We start from the raw sequence: 25,286 nt of genomic DNA on the forward strand, positions 1-25,286 counted from the left end.
ACTAAAGCAAAGCAGCAGCAGCAGCAGCACCCCCCCCCCGCCCAGGATCGCTCGCGCTCTCTCTTTCTCCGCGCTCCGCTCCACACCGGGGAATCGAGGAAGGGAGCCGAAGAAAGGCGGCCACAGGGTGGACTAGGAGCCGGCGGAGAAGCGGACTCCAAGGAAGCGGCGGAAGAGGAGCTTTGCCCCGCTGGGGCGTTTGGGGTCTTCTGGCTTCGGCTTGTTTTGCCCTTTTGAAAACTGTGGCAACAACTTTTGGGAGTTGCGGGTCACGGCTTCTGGGAAGGTCCTCCATGCCCAGCGCTTGAAAGGGGCTCCCGGGAGAGAAGACCTCGCCACCTGAGAGGGGCTCCCCTCGTCCTCGGCTTGGCGGGGGCCGAGCGCGCCTTCCGCGAGGGCGAGCCGAGAGGACGCTGCGCGCTTGCCATCGCGGGCGCTGAGCGGAGGGAGACGAGGCCGCCGCCTGGACCATGTAATTGGGGAGCCCAGGAGAGCGTCCTTCCGAGTCTCCTTCTTCCTTGTCCCTGCCCAAAAAGAGCAGAAGATCCAAGCCCGACGATGACGGAGAAGCCGGCACGAAGAGTGCTCTGCTGGGTCAGCTTCCTCGCGATCGCCGGCACCTTCCGCCTCGGCGCTGCTCAGTCAGGTGCGCTCTCGCTCTGCTTCTTTCTAGGGTTGCTTTGGATCATTTCCCCGCGCCGATCCAGCCGAGGTTCCTTCTTTTCCCCGTTTTACATGTCCTCTGAAGATCGGCAGACTTTCCCTCCCTCTCTATAAATAAATCTTAGCGGCTTTTCATGCTCCCAGAAGGACACCCCCGGATAATATTTCAAACTGGGAGATTTGGTACAGGCAGCTAAAGCAAGTTGAGGGGGTGGTTTGCTTCTTTCCAGGGGCCGCTGCCACCTGCTTCCCTCTGGGGCGCTTTATTTGCGCGCGCGCGCTTGTGGTGCAGGATCCGGTTTTCTTTTAAAACGCACTGAAACGATTTGGTTCGAGACGGGCCTCTTTGGCTCGGGTTCGGACTCCAGGCAGAGGCTCCGGAGCAGGCGAGCTCTTGGAGCCGGGCGCCAGGGAGAAGGTGGCTCCAGTCCTTCTGTAGCCCTCGGCGGAGGGCGCTTCTGGCAAATGCGCGTCCGGCGCTGTCGAGGCTGGCAGGTGCCTCTCGCTTGTGGCCCCGGGGGGTGTGTGGCGGGGAGGGCTGGGGCCGGCTTTCCTTCCAGCGGGACAGCAGCCCACCGGTTCTGGTTGCCCTCGGACAGGGCTGCGGAGGTGAACGGGGTCGCTTCTGCTTACTCTCGGTTGGCTTGGAGAGGAGAGCCGGGAGGCGGGGAGGCTTCTTGGCACCCGAACGAAGGGGCATGATCCAACCCGGTCCCAGCACATTCCACGCCTCCGTTGATTTCCACAGGAAGGCTGGCAGGAGCCCCCTCCCCTCGGTTCCCCTGGAGCTGAGAGTGAGGGTTTAACTTTGGGTGGATCCTGCCCGAGGTGCCCTGCTTTGTTTGGTGTAAGGGTCCTCCCGGAGAGGGAGAAGAAGCCCCCTTGTTTGCAGCTGCCACCTGGAGGAACGGGTACTGAATACAGAACGGGGCTTTTCCGGCTCGGTTATCCCCGCTCGGCGCCCCGGGCGCCTCTTGGAACAGGAGATCCTCTCTCCCTCCCATCTCCTGCGCAGGAGCTTCTCCTTTCTGGGTGGCGGGCTTCGCTTGTGGGTCCTTCTCTTACTGACCCAGAGGCACGACCCCTCGCAGGTGGGTGGGGAGGGATCAGGGTCAGCCAGGTTTGCTTTCCGGGGAGGGCCGGGCAGGATCTGAGCGCAAAGTTGGACACACTTGGATCTCTCCTGCCGGGATGCTGTGGCCAGGAGCTGCTTCTCCCAACGGATCTTGTTTTCTTGGTAGTAAAGAGTCCAGAGAATTTCACTGGCGTTTACTTCCAAGAAAGGAGGCGAATTAGGATAAGTTACTGCTCCCAAGAATCTAGACCTTTGGGCACCAGGGTGACATAAACAGACAAAGCTTCGGAAGGTGGTGGACCTTCATTGGAGGTTTTGAAGCGGAGGTGGGGGCGCGCATCTGCCATGGAGGCTTTAGTTGAGATTCCTGCGTTGCAGAGAGTTGGACTAGATGACCCTCGGTGCCCCTTCCAACTCTACAGTTCTGTGATTGCCCGCTAGCCCTCCTTGGCTTCTTTTGCGCTCGCAGGGCTGTTTGCTGGGCCGAATTTTGTGGACTTTTCTCGCGTGTTGACGCTGTCGCTGCCACGCACGTTTTGCTGTTGACTCTTGACGCCTTTGGAGGAGCCGCGGCTCCAGATAAGCGTACCATAAATGTCCAGATGAATTCAGGAATCTAGTCTCCTTCGCTCCGCCCTTGCTTTTGATCTCCCTCGTTCTTGGGGGTGGGGGTTCAGAAGGCACTGTTGATTCCCCCCGCCCAAAAGCAGAAGGATTTCTTTCGACTGGGCGTTTCATAGGGTCGAGGATTTTTCTTGAAGGGGCTTTGTGGCTCTTGATGGTTTTGGTCCAAAGCAATTTTTTGCTATTAGTTTGAGCTTCCAGGGTTTCGGGGTTTCGGGGGGATTCCCTCTCTTCTCAGCAACTTTCTCTCTCCCTCCCTCCCCCCCTCCAAACACCTACTTTATTCTGCAATGCTCTTAAAGAGAGCATCCCTGTGTTTTTATGTTGCTTTAGAGTAATTGGTAGCAAGTGCTGCTTTTTTTCCTTTTTCAAGCCTTCTGCTGCTCAGGTTTTCAATGATGGAACATTTGGGCAAGAGACTGGAGCAAAGATGTGGGCATTTGCAAATGGCAACACCACTGCTTGGCTAGGGAAAGACGTCTGGGTGTGCATGTGAAAGAGAGACAGTAGGAGAGAAAGAGAGAACTGATAAGAACATGTTTTGTTTTACTGGACCATGGACTTTATACAAGTTTCAGGCGCCATCAAATTTCCTTTGTGCTGAATGGAAGTAGTGCAAACTACTCAGCTCTACTCAGAGCAAAGCAGACATAAATATGGCAGGATGAAACCGCCATCTGAAAACAATAGATGCTTTAGGAATAGTTCCGTGTTACTCAGAAGCTTGCCTGCTCTCACAAAACATTGACAGGGCCAAAGACAATGCATGTGCTTGTGGGATCTCCTAAGGCAAATCTCTAGGAAAGTCATCCTGAGCAAGCCCCACTGACAACAGTAGGGGTCTCACACATCTCCCATTCATTTCAGTGGAGCTTTTACAAGATATTTTCCCAGTGGAATATTCCTTCATGTCCAGGGCCCAGCCCCTTGCAGCAACCGCCTGCCTCAAGCTCTCTATGTTTGTGTGTGGAGAGATGGAGAGGTACAGCTAACCATCCCCTGGTAAATCTACACAGGGAACTCTTTTTCCTTGTCTTCCCTTCCCTTCAGCCAGTAGCAGTTTGGAGGAGTTTGTTTTGGTCCAAATGAGAAATTAAGTGTGGATAAGTAAACTGAGCTGCCAGAGGGCGACAAGATGTTGAGTGAATTGCTTTTAGATGAAACAAATTAAGGAAACGAGGGGAGACAATCTGCTTCTTGCATTATTAGACACGGCTTGGAGTTCAGGGGGGAAAGTGGTGTATTTTTGAAATGCTAATTCCTTAAGAAGTGGGAGGGATGCACCTTATTTACTGCTCTATGCGAACAGCATGGAAATTCAGGCTGCTGGTTGTATTTTTTTGTTTTGGTACGCTACCAAAAAAATAAATAAAAAATAAGGAAGCAGATTTTGTTTTGAGTTCTTTTCTCCAAAGAAATCGCAATAAATTCTCCCTGTGTGTTTGGTTAATTTTATTGCTTGAATAATATATGGACAACCCCAGTCTCTATGAGATTTATTTAAAAGAGGAGGTTCCAAGAATGCTGCCTCATTTCATACTGGAAAGTTTCATTATTTTTAGACTCATTAGCAAAACATTTAAGCCTGCTGTTCTTGGAGAATAAGATAGACAAAAATCAGCGAGGAAAGGAAACCCCTTTTACGGTTCTCATTGGTGTTAGAATCTTGTCCATCAAGGGAGATGGGTCCAGTAAAAAGGTATTGTCTTACCTAGTTTCTTGAATTATATTTATGGACTGAATGGAACTGGGACTGAATGGAACTTTTAAGGTTGTAAATTGTCCTAAGGAAAACTATAGCGCATTGAAATCTTTTAACATGATTAGGATCTGGCTGTATGTTGGCATAAATCCTTTTGGTCCAGCTACACTGGACATGTGTGGGATTATGCTGCATGTTGTTTACGAGCGCAGATCTCACTGCTCATGCTTCTCTGCAGCACCTTTCTTTAAAAATTAACACCATCACCATAACCTCCCACACATAGTAAAGTGATTGTTTTGTGTGCTGGACAGATTTGATCAGGCATTCTGGTCCACACACATTATGTTGCATTGTTTAATTTGGATCTCTGCCTAAGGCATACAGGCCAGCTATTTTTCCTTCACGATTTTAAGGTGTCTCCAAACATGGTTGACTAAATCCAGATAAATGTGAGGTTCTGATTACATGTGAGCCAGAAGCCAGATAATCATATTGGAACTGAGAAACAAAATATAGTCAAGAGTAAAAGCTCTATTTAATTTTAAGGCAATAAGGGGGCTGTGTTGGCTTTGATCCTCTTTTTAAAAGAATTCCCGTTTTTATATACATATGTGGTTCCTGTGAGCTTGAAATGACAGATAGCCTTGATTATATTCGGTCCATTCTGCCCAAATAGGGATATTTATATTAGTTGCAATCTATTGCATTTTCCCAGTAGGCCTAAAAGAGTTTAAACCTGGCTTAGGTAAACAGTTGCAAGCTAAATGTGAGAGCCATGATAAAGCTCAACAGACAAAGATGTGAAAAAGTTTGGCAAATGCTAGCCTTTTGATTTACATATACTGCGGTTTTCCGTTCTGTTCTTATAGCACGAAGCTTCCTGGCATACTGAGAATGAAGCAGAATATTCATTCTTCAAATCATTGTTTTAGGAAAACTCTTTCTGGTGTGTACTGTTTTCCTCTTTTTACAATTCTACTGAATTGTTGTTGTTTTTGTCCATGAATGTTACTTTGGTCTTTTGTCTATTTTTAGTTAACTGATCCTCTTGTATTTCCTTCTCTTAGGCTTTTTCCATTGGCAATTGCAGGATATTAATAATTCTACTTATTTTTGCACAAGCCTTTCTTCTCTGTTAGCCATAGTTGAAATATCATTTCTTATTCCCTCTGTGTTTTGCCTCTTGTTCTTTTCTTGCTGGCTAACCTTCCTTCCTTCCCCTTATCAACTGTCTTTCCTTTTCGTTCAGTCGTTGCCTAGTCTTTCCCTCCGTGTTATTTCTTCTCTAGGTGTCTTTGTTTTTTGCCGTTACTAGAGTTAATGACCCTAACCCACCGTCTAGTTTTGCTAGAGCGCCTAGACTTTAGGTGTGTAATCCATGTTTTCTTAGAAATAAACCCCACTGTGTTCATTTAGCTCCAGGTAAATCAGTGTAGTATTGAGCTGCATGTCACAAATTTTTCCTTTTTTTAAACATAAATAAATCACAATATGTAAAAAATAACTTACAGTAATGGAGCCCTTTCCTTCATAATCTGATGTAGTCCAACTCTGGAATCCATTGATACTTAGCTGCCTTTAGGTTTCACTGTGTTTGTCCGACTGACTAGATTGTCTTGAATCTAAACCCTTCAGTTTAACTGGATGGTGGATGGAGCCTGAGCTGCTCTCTATTTACCCATCTCTGATCAATCTGACATGGCTGGCTGAGTGGACAATCACAAAGCTATTCTGCTGCCCAGATTTATTCCTGAAAGAAAATAAAATGGCATCGATCCAGGGTCACTTGCTCTTTAGAACACTGACTCCCAAGGCCGAATTGGTCCTTAACAGGATGTTGATGCCTCCCCTGGGCACAATCTCTTCTAGCTTCTCCTGGCTCCAGAGGGAAGAAAGACACTTTAGTTAAACAGAAGTGTTTTAATTGTAAACATTTGCTGATCCATTGTCGACCTATTATCTCATGACGGATGCATCCTCTGAGAGGAGGGCACTGTATTAAGCTGCAGTCCACAAGCAGCCTTGCTCTGTATGACTGCTGGTGCCGCCTCACGTTCTCAGTGAGAGTTGAGCGGAAGTGTTTCAGAGCGGGTGGCTCCTAAACTGGAGAACAGTACACCTTGGGGGGAAAGAAGGGGCACCCGTGCCTCTCCCATGCATTTCAGAGAACCTTGCACGGGAGATGATCTTTTTTTTTTTTTTACGGCATGTAAATATTTATTGAAATTTTCAACAAATAATAAAGAAAAAACAAAAAAACAAATGAGCACGGGAGATGATCATGGTGGAATTTGGCCAGCGGCATATGTTGGATGGTGTGTCCAGCAGGGGAGAACTTTCACCTTCAGGGACTCACGTTGCCTAATTTCATGCAGGTGAGAGGAGTCTGGAGGGTGATTGGGGGTGGGGTGGGGAGAAACCTGAAATGGGTGGAATGATGGGAGGAGGAGAAAAGCCCTTTGCAAGCCATCAGTCCAGACTTCCAGCAAGAGTGATTTGTCCATTCTCCAGCAGGGAGAAAGAGGCAAAGGAAAAAAGAGAGAGTGAGAGAAAATGAGTGCCTGCTTGCTTGGGGCTCCAGCCATGCCCATAACAGGCTTTGACCCCTCTTACCACCAACTCTGGCCTGGCCTGCCACCAGCATGTGGCCCCTGGCAGAAAAAAAGGTCCCCAGCCCCTGCGGTAAGCTCTGATCTGAAGTCCACTAGTGTTGCCTTGGAGATAAGCAGGACCAGAATTATGAGCCCACCTAAGTGTGCTGATGGGCTGCAAAGAAGTCAGATCAGTTCCAGCTGCTTGCCTGGAGAGAACTGTTACTTGCCCACGGTGAACAGCTAACGGAAAGACTGCATTAAGGGAGGAAAACTTCAGTGCTCAGAGTGTTTGATTTGGATCATGGTTCAGATTCTTCTTCACCCATTGCAGCTCAGGACTGCAATACCTCAAGGACTGCCTCTCCCCATATAATCTGACCTGGACTCTGTGTTCATTATCTGAGGCCCTTCTTTGTGTGCCTCCACAAGAGGTCTGGAGGATGGCAACACGACAACGGGGCCTTTTCTACAGTTGCTCGCCCTTTGTGGAATGCTCTTCCCATGGAGGATTGCCTGGTGCCTTCGTTATATATATTTTTGGCACCAGGAGAAAATGTTCCTCTTCAACCAGGCTTTTGGCTGATTAATATCCCACAGCCTTTTAAATGTGTCTGTGGGAAGGGGGGCTATTGTTTTGTTGTTTTTGTTTTAATTATTTACTTGGGTTTTTATCTTGCATTTTATTCTGTGAACCACCTTAGATCTTGTGATGAAAGGTGGCATATAGATTTAAAAATAAATAATAGCAAAAATGAGAACTGGGGATCAGAGAGAGACTGTGAAGCCCCTTGTGTATTAACAGCCTGATCTCAAACTCAGGTGTGTCTTACCCTATATGGAATTGGGCTTCACAAGATAAACATTTGGAAGAGGGGAATCTGCAGGCCTCCAGATGTTGCATGACAGCTGGGGTTGATGGGAGTTGGAGCCTAATAAGACCTGGAGGACCAAGGATTCCCCACCCCAGTTCTGAACAATAGTGCTTAGCAATTAGACTTGAAAGTTATATTGTTTTTTATTTATTCTAATTGAATTTTAACTTTTCAAGAACATTGGGAACACTGAATAGATTTACTGGTTAACCTGAAAAAGTGGCATAGCCTGCTCTCCTTTAGCTTTAACAGTGGTTTGATGTGAAGATTTTCAGAAAATGGTGATAACCATTACTAATATCTTTTCCGCATCATGTAGTTGCTAAAAGCACAGCTACAGTGGTAAAATGGTAATCTCAGTACCAGGACAGGAATTTTCCACTGGATTAGAGAAAATTTTCATTTTGAAGAAAACCTTACAAGAATGGCTAGTTTGTATGAGAGAACCAGCAACAACAGTTAATTGCAATATTCTGCTCTTGTGGCTCTAGAAGAAGAAGAAAAAGTGAGGTTGTTTACTCCTGTGCGGGTGGGGGTGTTCTGAAATTCCTGGGAAATGAAGGTTCCAGGGTATGCCAGGAGTCTCCCCACTTCACAGTCACCTTGTGCTGCTCCTGCACTCAGGGGCAACATCTCCTGCCAAAAGAAGGCTGTGGAATTTGGTCCATACTTCCTTTGTTGATGGGCAGCTGATGGAATCAACCAAAATGCTGTGGTGGGCTCCTCAAATGTTCCTGCCCATTTTTTCGTTAAGCTGTTGGCAGATCAGTCAGCAGCTCCTTTGGTTCTATATTTATCTTTGAAACTATATTTTCCTGGGACGCAGACTGCACATTAAGTAGGATAACATCATGAAGTGAGTTTGGAGTGAGGACAGTCCTTCCTGCTCTCCCTCTGAATGGGCAAACATAGTTACCCCCTCCCTTTGCAGACCCCCTTTAAAAAAAGGAATCCCTGACCATTATTACAGCAGGAGAAAGCTTTTGTGAAAGTTGTTCCCTCTGCAGCTTCAGCTGAGCCCTTTCACCATTTTAAATCCAAGAACTACAGAGCTGTTGAATAAGTAAAGCCAAGTTAACTCTGCACAGTTTGAAGTATCCAGCTGCTCTGTCAAACAGTGCAGTTAATTTTTTGTATGTGCTTTTCCCTTCCATAACAAGGAGACTACTTTATCTGATATATTGGTTAGCCCACATTTCCTTCAGAGGACTTTTCTCCGTCAAGTGGGGCCTCTTGGCAAGAGCTTCATCATGGCACAGCTTCATCATGGCAATTTTTTCTCTGTCAAGTTGATGTCCTTTCTTTGGGCTGGAGCTAAACATGACATCCAAGTGCTTTTGTGTTAATGTTGTAAATACTTGCATTTGGAGCTGTATTCCAAATATGGTCATATCCTGAATGCTACTTGTGATTAAATATTGACATTTATTTTTGAACTCTTTTTAAGAGGCATGGCTGTATTTAGAATATTGGTCTGCCAAGAATCAGCATATAGACATTTTCCTTTGAGTTTCATAAATACTGGTACATATTTTCAAGATCTAAAAAAGTAAAGCTTGCCAACTAATATTGTTTCATCTAAAGAGGGAGTGTGGACCAGGTAAGCTGTTGTGGGTCATCGTTCACTCAGTTGACACTGATTCCTTTTAGAGAAAGAAACGCTCTTGCACAGTGCTCAGGCCTTTTGCGTTGTCACACGTTTGATCTGATAACAAGGAGATCATTGAGCAAATGATGGGTGCAATCCAAGTGCGCTTCAGACCCATTGAAACAAGTGGGATTTAAGGGCTAACTGCCTTTTGCATTCTACCCTGTGGTCACTGGGCTATATATAGTTTGGCTTGGCAAGGGGAGGAGATCATTTGAAACTCGGGTTTCAAGCCTTCAGTGTGCAGCTACAAAGAAAATATAGCAACTGGTGAGTCAGACTTTCCCCCCACCTTCAGTTTGATTCAGGTTGCACAAAACCCTCTGAGGGAACAGATCAGATGAGGCAAAACAAAATATGTCGCTCTGTTTGCTAACAAGGAGAGACTGGTTTTCAAAATGACAAGTGGGACCTGCAACAAAATGATGTGGCGTATTGCCACCCCCGAGGAATGCTCTTGTTCAGGGCTTTTACCAGCCTAGAATAGAAGCCTTGTAGTGCTGTTCAAGCCGCCCAGGAGGTGGGGGAGAGGGGGAGGGGAAAGGACACATGATTTAAGGTGCTCACACTAGTGTTTAAAGCCCTAAATACTGTGTCTGAAAAACTGCCTCGTTCCCTCCTCCTTTCCTTCCTCTTTCCCTCTGCCCCCAGAAGTTTTGGGGCTAGGGTGTCCGGGGCAGAGTATGCTCTGTGGTGGTCCCTAAATCGTGGAATTCCCTCACAACAGAGGTGCACCTGGCCCCGTCACTGTACAGCGTTTGTCATATGCTGAAAACACACCTCTTTATCCTGGCCATTGACTCTATCTTTTGGACCCACTCTAATTGTGATTGTAATTTTTAAAAATATGTTTTTGATGCTGTATTTTATTTTTCTGTAACATGCCCCTCCCCCCCCAGGGCCTTTCTGATGTAGGATCAGTAATAAATTTAATAAAATAATAATAGTAGCAATGCACTTCCCAGGGTATTCCCTGAATAGCTCTGTAGACACCCATCAACTTTGCTTATGTTTCCAAAAGGCACCACATAAGGCAGGCAGCAAAGAACTGATTATTCGGTAACTTGACCATGTACTGGGAAAGAGTTAATTGTCCTGTAAAAAGTTTGTTGTTGCCTAGGGACCAGCATTCACACAGTCTGCTTATATTTGCTTTATGCAAACAGAATATGGCACTAGCTACTAACTTGCATTACTTTACTTGCACTGAGTGCCATAACTAAACTGGGAGAAAGAGTTCAAGAGGTAGACAATTCCGATATGAAGGACTTAATTCAGGAACTATGGATGAATAAAATAAACCTCTCAATAAGAAGACCAACAATTACATAGTAAGTTTATAGGAGACAACAGGAAACACCATGCATTTGTAAACACTTCAGAAAAATAATTAGTATGAACCAGTGAGAATTTAAAGTCCCAATATGCTGGAACTTCTGGATTGTACACAATCCCATTTATGATCACAATCATAAATGTACATAATCCCATTTATGTCTGGTTGATTTCAGAATTCTATCACATAGAATTAAATGTGGCTTATTTGCACATAACTACAGTCTGTATCTGGAATCACAGTGGCTGTAATTTTAAGCTAAATAGATTTGGAGTGGGAAGGGATAGTAGTGATGAGGATGGATTTAGCAAGCGGCTGTGATATTTATTGAGCCTCCATCCTGATTCATTTGCAGGGAGATTGGACGGCATTCATCAAGCAAATGTAACCCACCCCACATTTCCCCATGAATTTCACCATCACCTTCTTTATCGCAAGAAGTGCAGGTTTGTTGCACAAAATCTCCAAATCGACTCTGATTGCATTACTGGAATTTGCTGGTATGTGACTGAATCCCACCCTAAAATAGCCACAGTCTGGAGGTGTCTTCCCTGTCAGGATCCTCGTTCTCAAGCAAAAAACAAAGCACTTAGCTCATGCTCTCTGTAATTCTCCTGCTGGGGGTGGGGGCTGTGCCATTTCCCCTGTCTCCCCTACTTGCAAATGGGGTTACGGTATTGGCAGGAAACACCTTTCACCAGGGGCAGACTTTGGTCATTTTTCATAATATAGCACACTGTGCATGGCCAAAATTTGGTGCCCCCAAATGGACCTTCTCAGTTATGGAACTTCTCAATGTTGTGCCCCCTCAGCTCGGCACCCTAAATCCAGTGCTGCCATGCACCCACTGGACAATGAATTGCTTTAAAGAAAAAACCCTCTTTTCATACTATGTTTTCAGAGCACAGGGGTAATTCATAGGAGTCAAACTCTGCTTAACTGCAGAAGGAGCCCCGAGAGCAATTAATGGATGCTTTTCTTCTCATCTATTCATTGTAAATGGTGTTTGGAGGAAAGGCATTCTAGCTAGGAAACTGGGTTATTGCACAGTCTGTACTGGAGTATTTTGAACATGTTTAGGTGCATAGTACTTCCTCTGTGTACGTCTTAGAGGAAGGGATTAAACTAGTTATTGTCAAGGGAGGTCAATATTGTGCCTGCGTGTACACATGGAAGGCCCTGATCCACAGAAAATGAATTGGTGACTGATGTGTATGACAGCTCTCCTCCACTGCCATCTATGTGCCCCAAATGCAAGTGGCAAGGAGAGCCATTTGTGGAAGCCTGTTGCTGCTTTATGTTGCTGTCAGTCTGCATAAAAGGAAAGCTGTTGACTTGGCCGGCCATAATGGTTTGTTTGGATTTTTTTCATTGCTCCCACTGTGTAAATACTTTTAAAGCTGGATAAACACAAATTAAATTTTGAAGTAGACACCACTGTTTAGCTGTTTGACTGGCAACAAATTTGGAAGGACAATCCCTTTTCAGTGGAGTGTGTATTTGTCTTACACGTGAACTTAAACAGGCTTTGGAGGATTCAGCCAACATAATTCATGAATACCATTTTGCATTCGGCGTAAGCATTTGAGTTGTGCTGGCAACCTTGAATCCAAATTGTGCTCTGTATATTTGAAGACCGCATTAATAATTGTGGAGTGCTTTGATATATTGTGCAGATAATGAATCTCTTGTGGCAGGACCCTCAACCATGGCAGCCAGAGGACCTTGTCAGGGTCTTTGAGATCCCCAGCATGACCCTGTTATACTCTTACCACACTCCACACAAATCATCCAGGATGGAAGGGGTGAAGGGCTGACACACCATTGGGGGCTACTGTAGGCCATAGCACTGCTTCCCCATTCCATTTAAGGGTCAAGAGGGTAGAGAAGTGAGAAATTTGCAAGCCGGTGAGGAGGGGAGTAAATTTCACATTATTGTCTAGGATTGCTTCTAATGCCAAAATAGGGATTTCTCAGAATACTGACAAAGCAAATTGGACAATATTGTGAATAAAAGAGGAAACTTTCCTTGCAGGTTAAAGAATTTTATTTGTTTTTATCAGTATTGCTGCCCTTCTGCCCCAGTGCTGTCCAGTTAAGCTGCAGCACGGCTGTGGGGAGTTGGGAGTATAACTCCACAGCTCTAGCCCATCATACTCGCTGCTACTGCATGACGGTCAAGAACAATATTCAAATCAGAACATTATCTGACCTAGCAAGGCAGAAGCTAGCTGGAATAGAAAGCCAGCAGAAAACAGAAAGAGGGGGGACCAGGTGAGCCTCATGGGGCAAGGTTCTCCACAGCCTGGATGCTGACACACAGATAGGGTCTTTTCTCAGGCCCCTACCCACTGCTGCTTAATTGGTCTTCAAATGTGGCAATTCTGTAACTCTCCCTGAACCATGCTGGCATTCCAAGGAAGTTCTGTTGGTTATGGTTTGGCTGAGATGCAAAGGAGAAGACTATTAGTAAGGCAGTGACACAAAACCACAATGCATCAGGGGTTGGAGGGGGGTCTGGGCAAAATCCTCAGTAGGCACCCTGCAGCGATCAACCCGCCCCCCCCCCAAATAAGGAGGCATATTGTACAGGGTTTTAAGTAGGGAAGTCCAGTGAATTCATAATCTTCACCCTTCCATTTCATCCAACTTTTCTGTGAAAGCTTATTCTCTTCCAAGGTCGGGCAGAGCTTGATGGGTGGTTGCCCCTGGATGCAGTGTCAATCTGGGAACAGAGCATCTCCCCACCAGTAGGAGAGAGTCGGTGTGGCCTTTGCCCTCCTAGGTGTGTGACATCATACTGGGTTCATAAGTAAAATGACTAACCAATAGGAACCCAAGGAGAGGAGTTAGAGTTAGAGTGGTTAAGAAGTCAGTCTGGAGTTAAGAGAAGAGAGAGGGAGGATAAGTCTGTGGTTGGGCTAGTGTGATGTGAGAGAGTGAGAGAATCTGTTAAGAAGAGACAGTCAAATAGTTGAGATAATCAGTCAGAAGGTATTAGGAAGGTATAGGCCAGTAAAGAAACTAAGGTTAAGAAACTGACAAGAAAATTATCTGAGAAACCATAAACTTGATAACGCTTATAAAATAAACTTGTTTATTTGGTTTAATTTTAACAACTGTCTGGACTCAGTGTTTTACCAGAGAGTAATGGGTTGGTGGCAGCGGGGAAGCGAGCACAGTGGTGGCCCAGGGATCAAGAGACCGTCAAACGTCCGGGGACCCTGTATGATCACCACAGTCGGTATAGTGTAGTGGCTAAGAGACTGATGAATGAGGAAGTCCCTGGTTCAATTTTTGCCTCAACTCACTAGGCGGCCTTGGGGAAGTCACTATTTCTTAACCTCACACAGCAATATGGGGAGTAATCATGACTGTCATACATAGGGTTGCTACAGGAATTACAGCTGGATAATGTGTTTCAAGCACTTTGGATATTTAATGCTGTGCAAATACCCTCCTCTTCTTGTGTCTGCTTAGCTCTGGAGCGCTAGGCGAGCAGTAGACTGGCAGGAGTAGCCATTTCATACCTAAAGTTTGTGTCAGTCGGTTTCCAGGCCACATCTCGTCCTGCCAAGTTTCTGGCATAATCACATTAAAATAAGATTTTTTTAAAACAAGAAGTAGACAGTTAATGAATTCACACCTATGAGATCACAACCTCATTGAATTAAGTGAAATTATTTTGCCTACTAATGAAGCTCTATTACAATTACCATTTCAATTGTGTGAGGGGGAAAACAGGGTTGCACTTGGTGGTGTTGGAGAGAGAGATTTGGAAGAGAGATTCTTACTCTTTGGTAGCAGAGGTAGTACAATGCTGATTGCTCCAAGTACATAAAAACTTGGTTAGATTTATATCTGCCATCATCCTCCTTTAAATGAACATTCCCCATAAAAATATTTAGGCTAGAATAAATCATAGACACTTAGCTTTGCAAATAAGTGAATCTTTTACTCAGAGTTTCCAGAAATTACAGCAAGCAAGTCTCCATCTGCTAGCAGTAAAATGAAGATGAAAAAAAGAAGGTTCAAAACAACTTCAAAATAAAAATAGTTGGTTTGTTTATGAAAAGGATTGTGCAGTTTTTGGGTTAGCAAAGATGCAGGGTGTAAAATCTCCCTTTTGGAAATATTCAATTCACCTGGTTTTTCTTGCAGCTAGAAGAAATTGACCACATGGCTCCTTCTTGTTCCAGGAAGCAAGAAAATAAAAGAGAAGGATGGGGTGGGGGAAGCAGAGGCTGCTGAGACCCTGCAAAACCACATCCACTCTGGTAACTTGAGCTCAGGGGTCAGTTTAACCATTTCATGCACATATGTGTGAGTCAATAACTGTGTATTACTACAGGTGGCCCTTGCCCCGCTATCATAATGTTGCTGACTATGCCCCATTGTTGACGGAAAGCCTGAGGAGGGAAGTCTGCTCTCTGTGTGCAGGACTCCCCCTTGTGATTTAGAGCACTCTGCAATCAGGGTTCTAAATCAGGCACCCCCAACCTGTGGCCCTCCAGATGTTTTGGCCTACAACTCCCATGATCCCTAACTCACAGGACCAGTGGTCAGGGATGATGGGAATTGTAGTCCAAAACATCTGGAGGGCTGAAGGTTGGGGATTCCTGTTCTAAATCATACAGCGTGTTTCCAGGTGTCCAGCAGCCCCCCTTCTTCAGACATTATTCCAAAACATAGACAGGTGGGGGAGGGACTAGCAAGCAGGGCCCTGATCTTGCCCTTGCAAAATTATAATGTAAGAACATAAGAAAAGCCTGCTGGGTCTAGTCCAGCATCCTGTTCTCACAATGGCCAGCCAGATGTCTGTGGGAAACCAGAAGGCAGAGTGTGCATACTGGGCGGGGTGGGGGTGGGGAGCTGTGTTGCATTGCCTTTCTCCTTCCTCGCTCTCTCCCTTCCTGGTCTTGCAGGAGAGGGCGGGGGACTACACACAGGGCTGGCACTGCTTTGCCGCACTCCTGGTGCTGTTTGCCCCACGCTCCTGGCTGCGAATATAAGCCACACTTTAACTTTTCACGGTTAGAATTTGGGGGAGAGGTGAGGCTTATATTCAGGCCAATACGGTATAATTGCTTGAGGGTGAAGACCTGAACACACCTCCTGGTGCTTCTAGTTGTACTGACTGCAGTGAAAGTGATAAAAATGACAATATGCTAGTAATAGTGATATTTACACTGTTTATTTTTGTTTGTTATTCCCTGACAGATTATATTTAGACTGCTTCTGATGCTTGTTTGTTCACAATCCACTCATTTTCCTGTGTGTCGCATGCCGAAACTTGCCACATTTCTGTGTGTGATTAAGTCAGATCCGTAGTTACATCTGTCAGGGCTGTTATGAAGACATAGCAGAATGTCAATCCCTTCAGCTCACTTTCTGGTTAATGAGATATGTGCATCTTTTACCCTAGTCAAACGGCACGTTAGCGCATGAGGAGTTTCTCCTCATGTGTGCTATCATTTCCTCTTTGCATGGAAAAGTTTGCTGCTAATGATTTGGTTGTGTTGGGTCCAACTGGCTTTGTGATTGTGATCTTTCTGTAAACCTGAAGCCATTAATTTCCCACTCCCTCACTCAGTCTGACTGTCTCAGCTGCTTGCTATTCCACATTTTAAAGAAATCTTTTTTTATACCATAGTACTGGAGATATGCAAAATACATACCTTTATTTCATGGGGATTTTCAGCTCGAGGTCCTGTCCCCTCATTGTTGGGATGTAACCTTTCAGATGGAGATGGTAAGTGAAGACCTAGCTCAGGTTAGTCAGAAAAGTCATTCAGTTGCTGGCGTAGCAGGGATGGGTATTCCGTGGCCTTCCAGGTGGAGCTGGATTTCACCTCTCATCAGCATCAGCCAACGTGGCCAATAGCCATGGCAACTGTAGTCCAGCAGCATCTGGAGGGTCTCAGGTTCCCCATCTTTGCTGTAGTATCTGTCTTCTGCCACATCACTGCATATGTTTCACATGACAAAGAAATCTGTTGTCCAGATTTAGAGAGTAATGTCAGAAACATTCCAATTTCCACTGTGCATGCAGAGGATTTCATGGGTCCATTGGAAGGCAGTGATAGTGAGTCTGAGGATGGCAAGGGCAATGGGATGGAGTCTCGTTCAAGGTGGCCAGCTGAGGTGGAGGATTCCTCTTAAGAGCTGGGTTCCCTCTAGAATGGAAGAAGCCCTCACCCAAGTCTTCATCTGCTGTCAGTGGTGCTTCCGTTTTCACTTTGCTGGGGGCACAGGCAAGATTCCTGTCTGACTCCTCTCATGAACTGAGAGTGACCCTCCAGAATGCAGGCCAGAATCCAGCACCCAGAGAATTTGGGATCATGTTCTGTCAGGTGCTGCTGCTGTGGCTGAAGAACTCTTCAGTCCCCCATCCCAGCGGTCCAGATCCAGTGCATCTGCAATTACCTACTTAGCAGTGGGTCTGAACAAGTGGCTTTCTCAGAGTGGGATTGTTGAGGAATGATGTGTGTTTAGTATATAAAAGTATGATAGTATTTAATATGATAGTATAGATTTCCCTCACTTGCCTCTCAAAATGTTAATTACCAGTAAATGACAACCTTCACCAAGTTTCTGACATTTGCTATAATGTACTACATACTTTTAAAAACTTAATATCTCAATAAAGGTACTAAGTGGCTGATCAAATAATAGCCTCATTTGCAACACATGAATTGTATATTAAAAAATTAACTATCCAAGTAATGAAAGAAAATGGTTTGGAATGCTAAATAAATGATTCCAAAATGAATGGGGGAGGGGAGTTTATACAAAGATGTCTGTAGATTCCTGATGTGCCCCCACACATCTTTCCTTCTGCAATATGTGCCTGAAACAACGTGGGCCCCAGATAGCTGAAAGGCTGCCCTGCTTCCCTACAGAGCCTTCCAGGCATCAAGAACAGTGGTAGAACTTTGTAGTTCTACCTCTCGGAAGCTTCTTTTTCGTGGTGGTGGCCTGGGAGAGGCTGTTCTACATGGCAGCCCAAAGGCTGTGGAATTCCCTCCCCAAAGAGGGAATCTGGTTTCTTTCCTATGCAGCTTTTGGCAAATGCCAAAGATGTGCTGCTTCGTCCAAGCCTTTGACATCCGGGATGTGTGTTTCCAGGGCTCACCCTGTTCCTGAGACTCTAATCTGTTTTAACTGTTTTTAATTCTGAAGGGAGAGATTAGCTCCAAAAGCCTGGAGCTGGTCCATACAGCACGGGGGTTATTAAATCTTGTGTAAAGCATCACATACTCTGATTGCACTGTAAAAATAATGTGATATCTAGCCACTGGTTATTGCCACAATTTCTCCAGAGGAATTACTTTGTTTTGATCTGTCTCCCCAAGTTTGAATCTGGTCCTCTCTTGACAGCCATTCACAAGGAAAGTTTACCATTTTTAATCCAAGCCAAATTAAAAAGTTGATATTTCTATTCATTGCTTTGTACCAGAAAGTAATAAAAATGTAATCAATGAAGTATAGGTGGCTGGGCATGGAGGATTTGTGGCAATCCTGAGAGTCCAGAGTTATTTCTATGTCTTTTATAAAGAGGAAAAAATAAAAGATCCTTTTATTTTAGGAGATAAATTTCTGCACTGAGTGCAAATATCAATAGAACATCAAATGCTTTTCAATTGCTAGCATCCATTTTTAGTAACTACTGTCCTTTGTGATGCATTTAACGCTCTAAAAATGTACTTGCTATTAACTCTGGGGCACAAATTATTGGTCAGTAGATGTAGTTCTTTGGTGGCTGTTAACAAAGTGCAGAGGGTGAAGAGCAATTGCTGAGCAAATCCCTGCAGCTGCACAGGATGACAAAATAACATATGTGACTGTTTAACTTCTTGAAAGATATGTTTTATTATTCTTCCTGCGAATACTCTAAATGATCGTTGCCTGAATTAGCACTCTATGAGCAAGAGAAATTGATATACAAACAGGCTGGCATGCAGCTAATTTTGTTTAGCAAATTGAGATCTGATACCTGCTATTTCACGCCCACTGCAAGCGGACTCAGTCACTCGTTGCAGGCAGCATACATATGAAATACCTATGGGATGAATTCTGGCAACCATCTGCAAACCCGAAACAATTTCAATGGAGTTAGCAGCAATAACAGAGTTAACATTCCATTTGGAGGAATGGATTGATTTTTACGCACAAAGGCTGTAACATATTCTCAATGCCACTCTTCTAAGCTTTAAGAAAGGAAACAGGCCACATGCATCTTAGAGTTTAATGCTCCAAAATGAATTGGCTCCAGCATCGCACAACCATGGTGATGCAGGAACATTTTGGGAGAGAAGTTTCATTCTCATCATGCTTCGTCATATCCATGAGTGGTCTTCTCCTCTATTTAAATCTGAGGCATAGTTAAGATTTTCTCCAGACTTTCCAGCTCTCCATATGTTTTGTAGGTGGGGTGAGATCCTTGTTTTCTTCACCATCAATGGATGCTTTGTACCTGCTGAGAGTTTGTCCAATTTCCCTTTGCATGTGCATCCAACTGTATCTTAAAAGTACTTTCTGAACCAATAAGAAGGAATGTTGATCTCTTGATGGGTTGATTGGATTTGAAAATGTTTGAGCACCACAAAAATCAAAAGCCCATTTTCATAATTAAGACCTCACGATTATGCAATAAGGTAATTGTGCATATAATTGCATGCACAGCCAGTCGCTTAGCTATCTAACCATCCCTGCCTGGCATAGCTGGGATTGAAATATTGTGTGGAATAATTGTCTGTTGGGAGAGGGAACATACAACACTGGTGGCTGAAATTTGTGAAGATACTAAATTCATGTATAATACTGTCATTTCCATCACATTGGAACCCTAAATTAAGAAATTCCGCTGGTTCTTCTGGAAAATATAATGCTTTCCATGACTTAGAAGGACTCAGAGGGTTTTCAGGCCAAGCATGGCCTTTCCTGATGACACCCGATTCAGCTGTGCCTTCCCTTGCCTAGACTACCTGGGTTTTCACTCTGGGGCTGCCTCAGACCAAACAGTGTCACACAGAGAACTGTATATCAATGGGTTGTTCAGCAAATCTACAAGATTAAGAGTTCAAGTGGGGAATTCTATCATAAAAACCAAGGATGGGGAAATGGTTGGACTCCAACTCCTGTCAGCCAGCACGGCTCATGGACGAGGGTGTTTCCATGCTTGAAGAAACAAATCCGATGTATTGAAATAGACAGTTTGGCACACCAGATCACCAGGTTCTTCTTTCAGGGCAGTTTTCATTGGCAAAACCCGGGTAAGAACAGCCGATAGTTGTAACTGACCTTGACGAAGTCACAGCAGGAAGTAATAAGTATCCATCTATTCACCACTGTCTTACAGAGGCCAATAAAACATATCAGGGTGAGGAATCAAAGTTATGTCCCTCACATATCTTTTGAAAAAGCTTGAAGAATGCTATCAAACCAATTTCAAAATAGACCATTAGTTTTATTTAGCAGGACACACAATGTGTTCTTTCCTTCCTAGGGCGGTGTCAATGAAGGCTGCAAATACATTTAGGTAATTATGATTTGTCCGTTTAGTGCAAGTTCTTTATCCCAAAGGTGTCCCTTGCAACGGAGTTATGCATATTTAACTCTCCGACAGCATGATTTCCATTAAAATTTACAGCTCAGGCCCCTGCCCACATACATTCGGAAGTAAGCCACATTGAGCTCAGCAGGACTTACTCCCTGAGAACTGTGTAGGGTTGTAGCCTTACAATACTAGTCATCCAGCCATCAAATTGTCATTCTTCCAAGTATTCACAGGCATAAAAACAGAAAAAGTTGGCCTTGCTTGTGTCTGCACTTCTAGATTGTGCTTGTTCAAAAGTATTTTATTTCCAAACTCTCATGAAGAAGCTGCAATATTTGAGTATCAGCACATTAATCAAAAGTTGGTAAGACAGTAGAGGAGACATGGTTGGAATTCTGTGAGGGGAAATTTTTTAAACAGCTTCTACTAGCTGAGATTTGTTTGCAAAATTAAAATTTATGCTCTCTCTCTCTTTCAAACACCCCCAATTTAGTATGCTAAGAAATCTACAGATTTTAGGGGGGGAGCCAAGGTGTATATGGATTGGGTTTAGCAAGTGCTCAGCAATTAAGTAATGCATATACCTGTGCATGCTGGCCAAACATTAGCTGAATACAAATTATATATTCTCACAACTTCTGCAATCTTGCAATACAGTATTTTAACATTTTAATGCCAAACCATTTCCTCCAAAATGATCTTTCAGCCATTTTGCCGTAAAACATATTTTCATGCCAAACTAAATATGCTCTTAGTATTTTGACACAACGTTGCACAGTGGCAGGTGGGGTGTGCATATGTGTAAAACACATGGGCCTCTTCCTTAAAAGTGTGGAATTGACAAAATGGAATGAAATTGATCTGCCACCGAGAAGATTTGAAAACCACCTGCAATACTAGAACGTGCACCTGTGGAGAGCTACACAAGTCTCGCAGTAGTAGTCTGCTAGTGTGCAGAGCGACAGACCACCCCGCTTAAAAATAAATAAAATCTCAAGATTTTGAAATGTGCTGTCTTTCAATAAAGAGCTGCCTTTTGTTTGTGCCAATATTATATCAAACGCCTTTTGACCCGTCGTCCATCATGGGATTCTGGCGAGAGGAGAAATATTAATGCTAGCACGGAAGTGTGAAAATTAAATATGTCAACAAAAATTCATAGCTACCTCTGTGGGCCATATTCTGAAAGACTTCTAAATATACTTCTAGTGACTTTGATGGTAATTCACTTGCCAGATGAAGTGGACAAGCCCGGGGGGAGGGGGGCAAGATGTCCTTTCTTCTGACTTTGTTGCCAAGCTTCCCAGTATTTTGCCTTGGGTGCTTACTGCTTTCAATAAAACGTCTGAAATAAAATCAGTAATCAGGTAATTTTTGGGGACTATGTACGGACTGTCAGTGCATAACTATATGATATATCCGCCTAGCCTTAACACTGGTGGACTGTTACCCCTTGAACTTTGCCCCCCCCCCGCTATCAGTTGTCCAAAGCTAGCCGTAATAGAGAGTTAATTTATTCTGTCTTCTGTTTCTATCACAATCCACTTTTGGTGAACTGCTAAGCTCTAGTGTACTGACATGAATGCTACATGCACAGGAAAAGCATCTATTTTCAAGCTTTGCAATGAGGATGAAGCCAGAACTGAGGACTGAAGGACAACCAAAGGGTACAGGAACACAACAGAGCTGTGAAGACCTTGTTCAAGCAAGGCTTAATGGGAGGAAGCAGCCCTTTTATAATCCAGTGACCACTCTGTGGGGATGTGTCCACCCATGACCAAGGATATGAAATTGCCTATGCAGATCCTGTAAGATGCAGCTTAGTGGCGCACTAGATGGGGCAGCACCACACATCCCCATTCAAGCTCTAGCTGCTCCTTCCAGTAATACGGGATTTAAAAAGAAAAGAAAAGTATAAATAGCAAGAAGGGAGGGGGCAGCATCTGGATTAGGGCCCTTATGAGGGTTAGGGGGGTTGTAGCCCTTTGCCTTCCCCACTACAGTTCCAGTCTGGATTGGACCTTGCACCTGCTGCTAGCATCACAAGGAAAGCTCCAGTTGGCACCATAGCTAATTTAAGACCAAACACGCAGCTAACTTGTTCTGGATTCAGCTCATTTTAAAGTGTGGTGGAATTGATTTTGACATTCCGAGTTCTTTGTTCTCGGAACAGTGAATTCAAACCACTTCCATCACACTTCTTATGGCTATAGAATAAACTGTGAAATTGGGGGTGGGGTGGTAAAAGTGTTAACTAATGAGAAAAGGCAAAAATTCCAGATATAGACCTGTAAGTCTACATACATCCTATTGTAACATATGCTTACATTCCTTCTTAACATCTACCCTGGCTGGAGAAGTTCAGATTTTCCTCTCAAACTTTTATTCCGCTAACCAAAGCATATTGCAAGTAAACTGAAGCTAACCAAATTTATGTCCATTTCTGTGCATTTCTATGCACTCAGCTTTCTGTTTTTCAGTCAGTAGAGTTGCTTGCATGTAGGAATTTACACATGCAGTCCTGGTAAGCAAGGAACACCATGTCAGCCAGAGAGCATCCCTCTAGTAAAAATAGACCTAGATTCCAATCTGGCTATGTGTAGAGATGGGTGGGTCAGTCAGTTTCTGGTCCCTGCCAATTTTGCATGTGCATTCATTTCATCCCATCCACACATTAGTCAGTTATTTAATATATACTTATTTTATGACAAAATATTTAAGTATGCATTTTATCTCAATGTAAACATTTCTAAATATATTTTATCTAAGCTACACATTTCTATTGGTTTTTGCGGGGGTTCAGTTGGACAATTCAGAGAAGTACGAAATCTGATCCATGTATTAATCTGAGATGCAAATTTAGGTGGTTTTGCATAAAAATGGATGTAACAAAAATTCTAAAACCCCACCTACAACATAAAACTATGTGTTAGAAATAGGCATCTATGAAATATACTACACTTAAAGATTTGCAGCATGTAAAAATAGGTTTAACCAGGACCATTGTAGATACTTTTGTGTGCATGAGACAAGATTGACAAACATGTAAAGAATGTATTGCTTTATATACAGCTCCATGTGTCAGGCAGAAGGGCACAGGGTTTGATATTCTTGGCTAAAACATGTTCAAATGTAAAAAGAGATGAAATTTTCTCATCTAAAACGATGACTTGCGTCTCTCTCAATGAGACTCAGTGAAATTCTATGCATATCAATGGCACCATGTAAAGAGTAAATAGTTAAACTGTAACTAATAAAAAATGCCTGTATAAACTACCAAGGTAACTGCACTAGGGATGGGATGCTATTGGACTCTAGCCCCTGACAGCATGACCCATGATCAAGGATGATGAGCCTTTGAGTTCAACATCTAGACGACCACAGGTTAGCCACCTTTGCTCTAAACGTTATGGGCATTGAATGAAAACAGTAATCTGTAGAGCTGTTTGTCCTGTGTAAATTTTCCCCATCAATATATCTATTGTCTAGCAGAGTTGCAGGCTGCTGGGATTACCATTCAAGCCATTGTTCTTGGTGCTCAGCATAAAAAAGCATTCTCTCTGTCACCTCTGAAAAAACCTGGCTTAACTTCTTAACATCAGCAGAGGATCTAACCTTTAATTTTATGGTACATTTGGGCATGAACTTCTCTTCCCCATGTTTCTCTATGCTCGTCAAAGACGCTAACGGTCGAGCAGCAGTTATGTTTCTGGAGCCTGCCCTGCTGTCAAGATTCCCCAGTCATTTTGTGGAAGGAAACATACCCACAATGTCTTCCTCTCATCCAGACTGCTTGTTTTGGTCAGGTGCAAGACTGCAGCTGCCAGCTAATTTTATGTACGTGCAACATATTTATTTAACTGCATATAGGGGTTTTCAAAAAATTCTGTAATAGCGGGGTAGCTTGCTTTTTCAGCAGGAGGTTACTGAAAACACACTGATGCAGTTGTCAAAAACATGTTTTTTAAAATGTATTTTGTACATTTCATATAAGCGAGAAGCTAAAGAACTTTTCTTTTGGTTCTGTGTCACTGACGTGTAATAAATAGCACTGCAGTGAGAAGCAGCAGCCTCATTCACCTTGCATCCATGCAGAAATAACTGAGCTCTTTTCCCTGTGCCTTGAGAAGGGAAGAAAGAGAATTAAAGAAAACAATTGACCTTGACTCGCACCTATACTAAAGCTTCAGCCTTCAAGAGATTGAAGTCTTCACTGGCTTTGCACTACGACATATGTATTATTACTCCAAGCCATTCAACACAGAGTATAAAAGTGTGTCTCCCTTCTCTTTCACAAGACTGCGAGCCGTGGCAGGTAACTTGTTTTCAGCCAGCATAATCCAAGAGAGTTCAACTGAACAAGAGAGTTGTTCTCTTTGCGTACTGTAATTCTTTGTGCAAGGAACTGTGTGCAAAACTAGCTATTTCTCACAAAACCTTAAGGTTCTTCAGAACCTATTAGGGGAAAAATGACTTGCATTCATGGTTTGTTATGTTTGAAATGAAAAGGCACTTGGTGTGAGTATGTGCAGCGTGTGTACAGGTGTTTTCTTTGGATCTGGCTATTATCCTTTGTATATAGAAATGTATATACCTCACAGTTTATGAATATTAGCATCTCATTGCTCCACATACTTGGACGTGAGAGCCAAAGCTGGCTTTTTCTGATGATTGCATATATTGTGCCTAGAACTCACTCATAGGAACATAAGTAAGCTGTCTGAAACTGAATGGCACCCAGCTAAATAGCATTGAATCAGGCAGATTTCTGATCCGCCCTCACTTCTGTTGTCCCTTTTCATATTAGCACGCTGATTGGGCCAGGTAAGCACCCCTGTTTTCACTTCCACAATTGATGTGTTTTTCATCGAAGGCATTGGTGTTTCCTGCAACAGTCATAGCATGTATAGTCAGGGCCAGCCCATGATATTTTGCTGCCTGAGGCCAATGACGATATTATGCCTCCCTCAGTTACAGCACCAAAGTTGACTAAACAGGCACTTGATGCTTACCTCAACACTGCTGCAACAGGGCAGCAGCATCTTGCATTGGGCCTGATTGCCACAGGTTAAGGTAGGTAGCCGTGTAGGTCTGACACAGTCGAAATAAATAAAAAAATTAATTGTCCAGTAGCTCCTTAAAGGTAAAGGTAAAGGTACCCCTGCCCGTACGGGCCAGTCGTGTCCGACTCTAGGGTTGCGCGCTCATCT

At 44.0% G+C, this 25,286-nt stretch overlaps 1 protein-coding gene across 6 annotated transcripts in view; it reads left to right on the forward strand.

Moving 5' to 3' along the window:
* Positions 1-437: 437 nt before the first annotated feature.
* ERBB4 (erb-b2 receptor tyrosine kinase 4) overlaps positions 438-25,286 on the forward strand; it is a 787,830-nt gene continuing 762,981 nt past the window's right edge. For all 6 annotated transcript variants that reach the window (XM_053364631.1, XM_053364650.1, XM_053364658.1 and 3 more), the window contains exon 1: positions 438-646. In XM_053364631.1, coding sequence (XP_053220606.1) covers positions 559-646 — 88 coding nt within the window. In that variant the 5' untranslated portion in view covers positions 438-558. The remainder of the gene's footprint in view (positions 647-25,286) is intronic.

The sequence above is a fragment of the Podarcis raffonei genome, chromosome 1 (genome assembly GCF_027172205.1).
Source record: "Podarcis raffonei isolate rPodRaf1 chromosome 1, rPodRaf1.pri, whole genome shotgun sequence".
In the NCBI taxonomy this organism is placed as follows: Eukaryota; Metazoa; Chordata; class Lepidosauria; order Squamata; family Lacertidae; genus Podarcis; species Podarcis raffonei.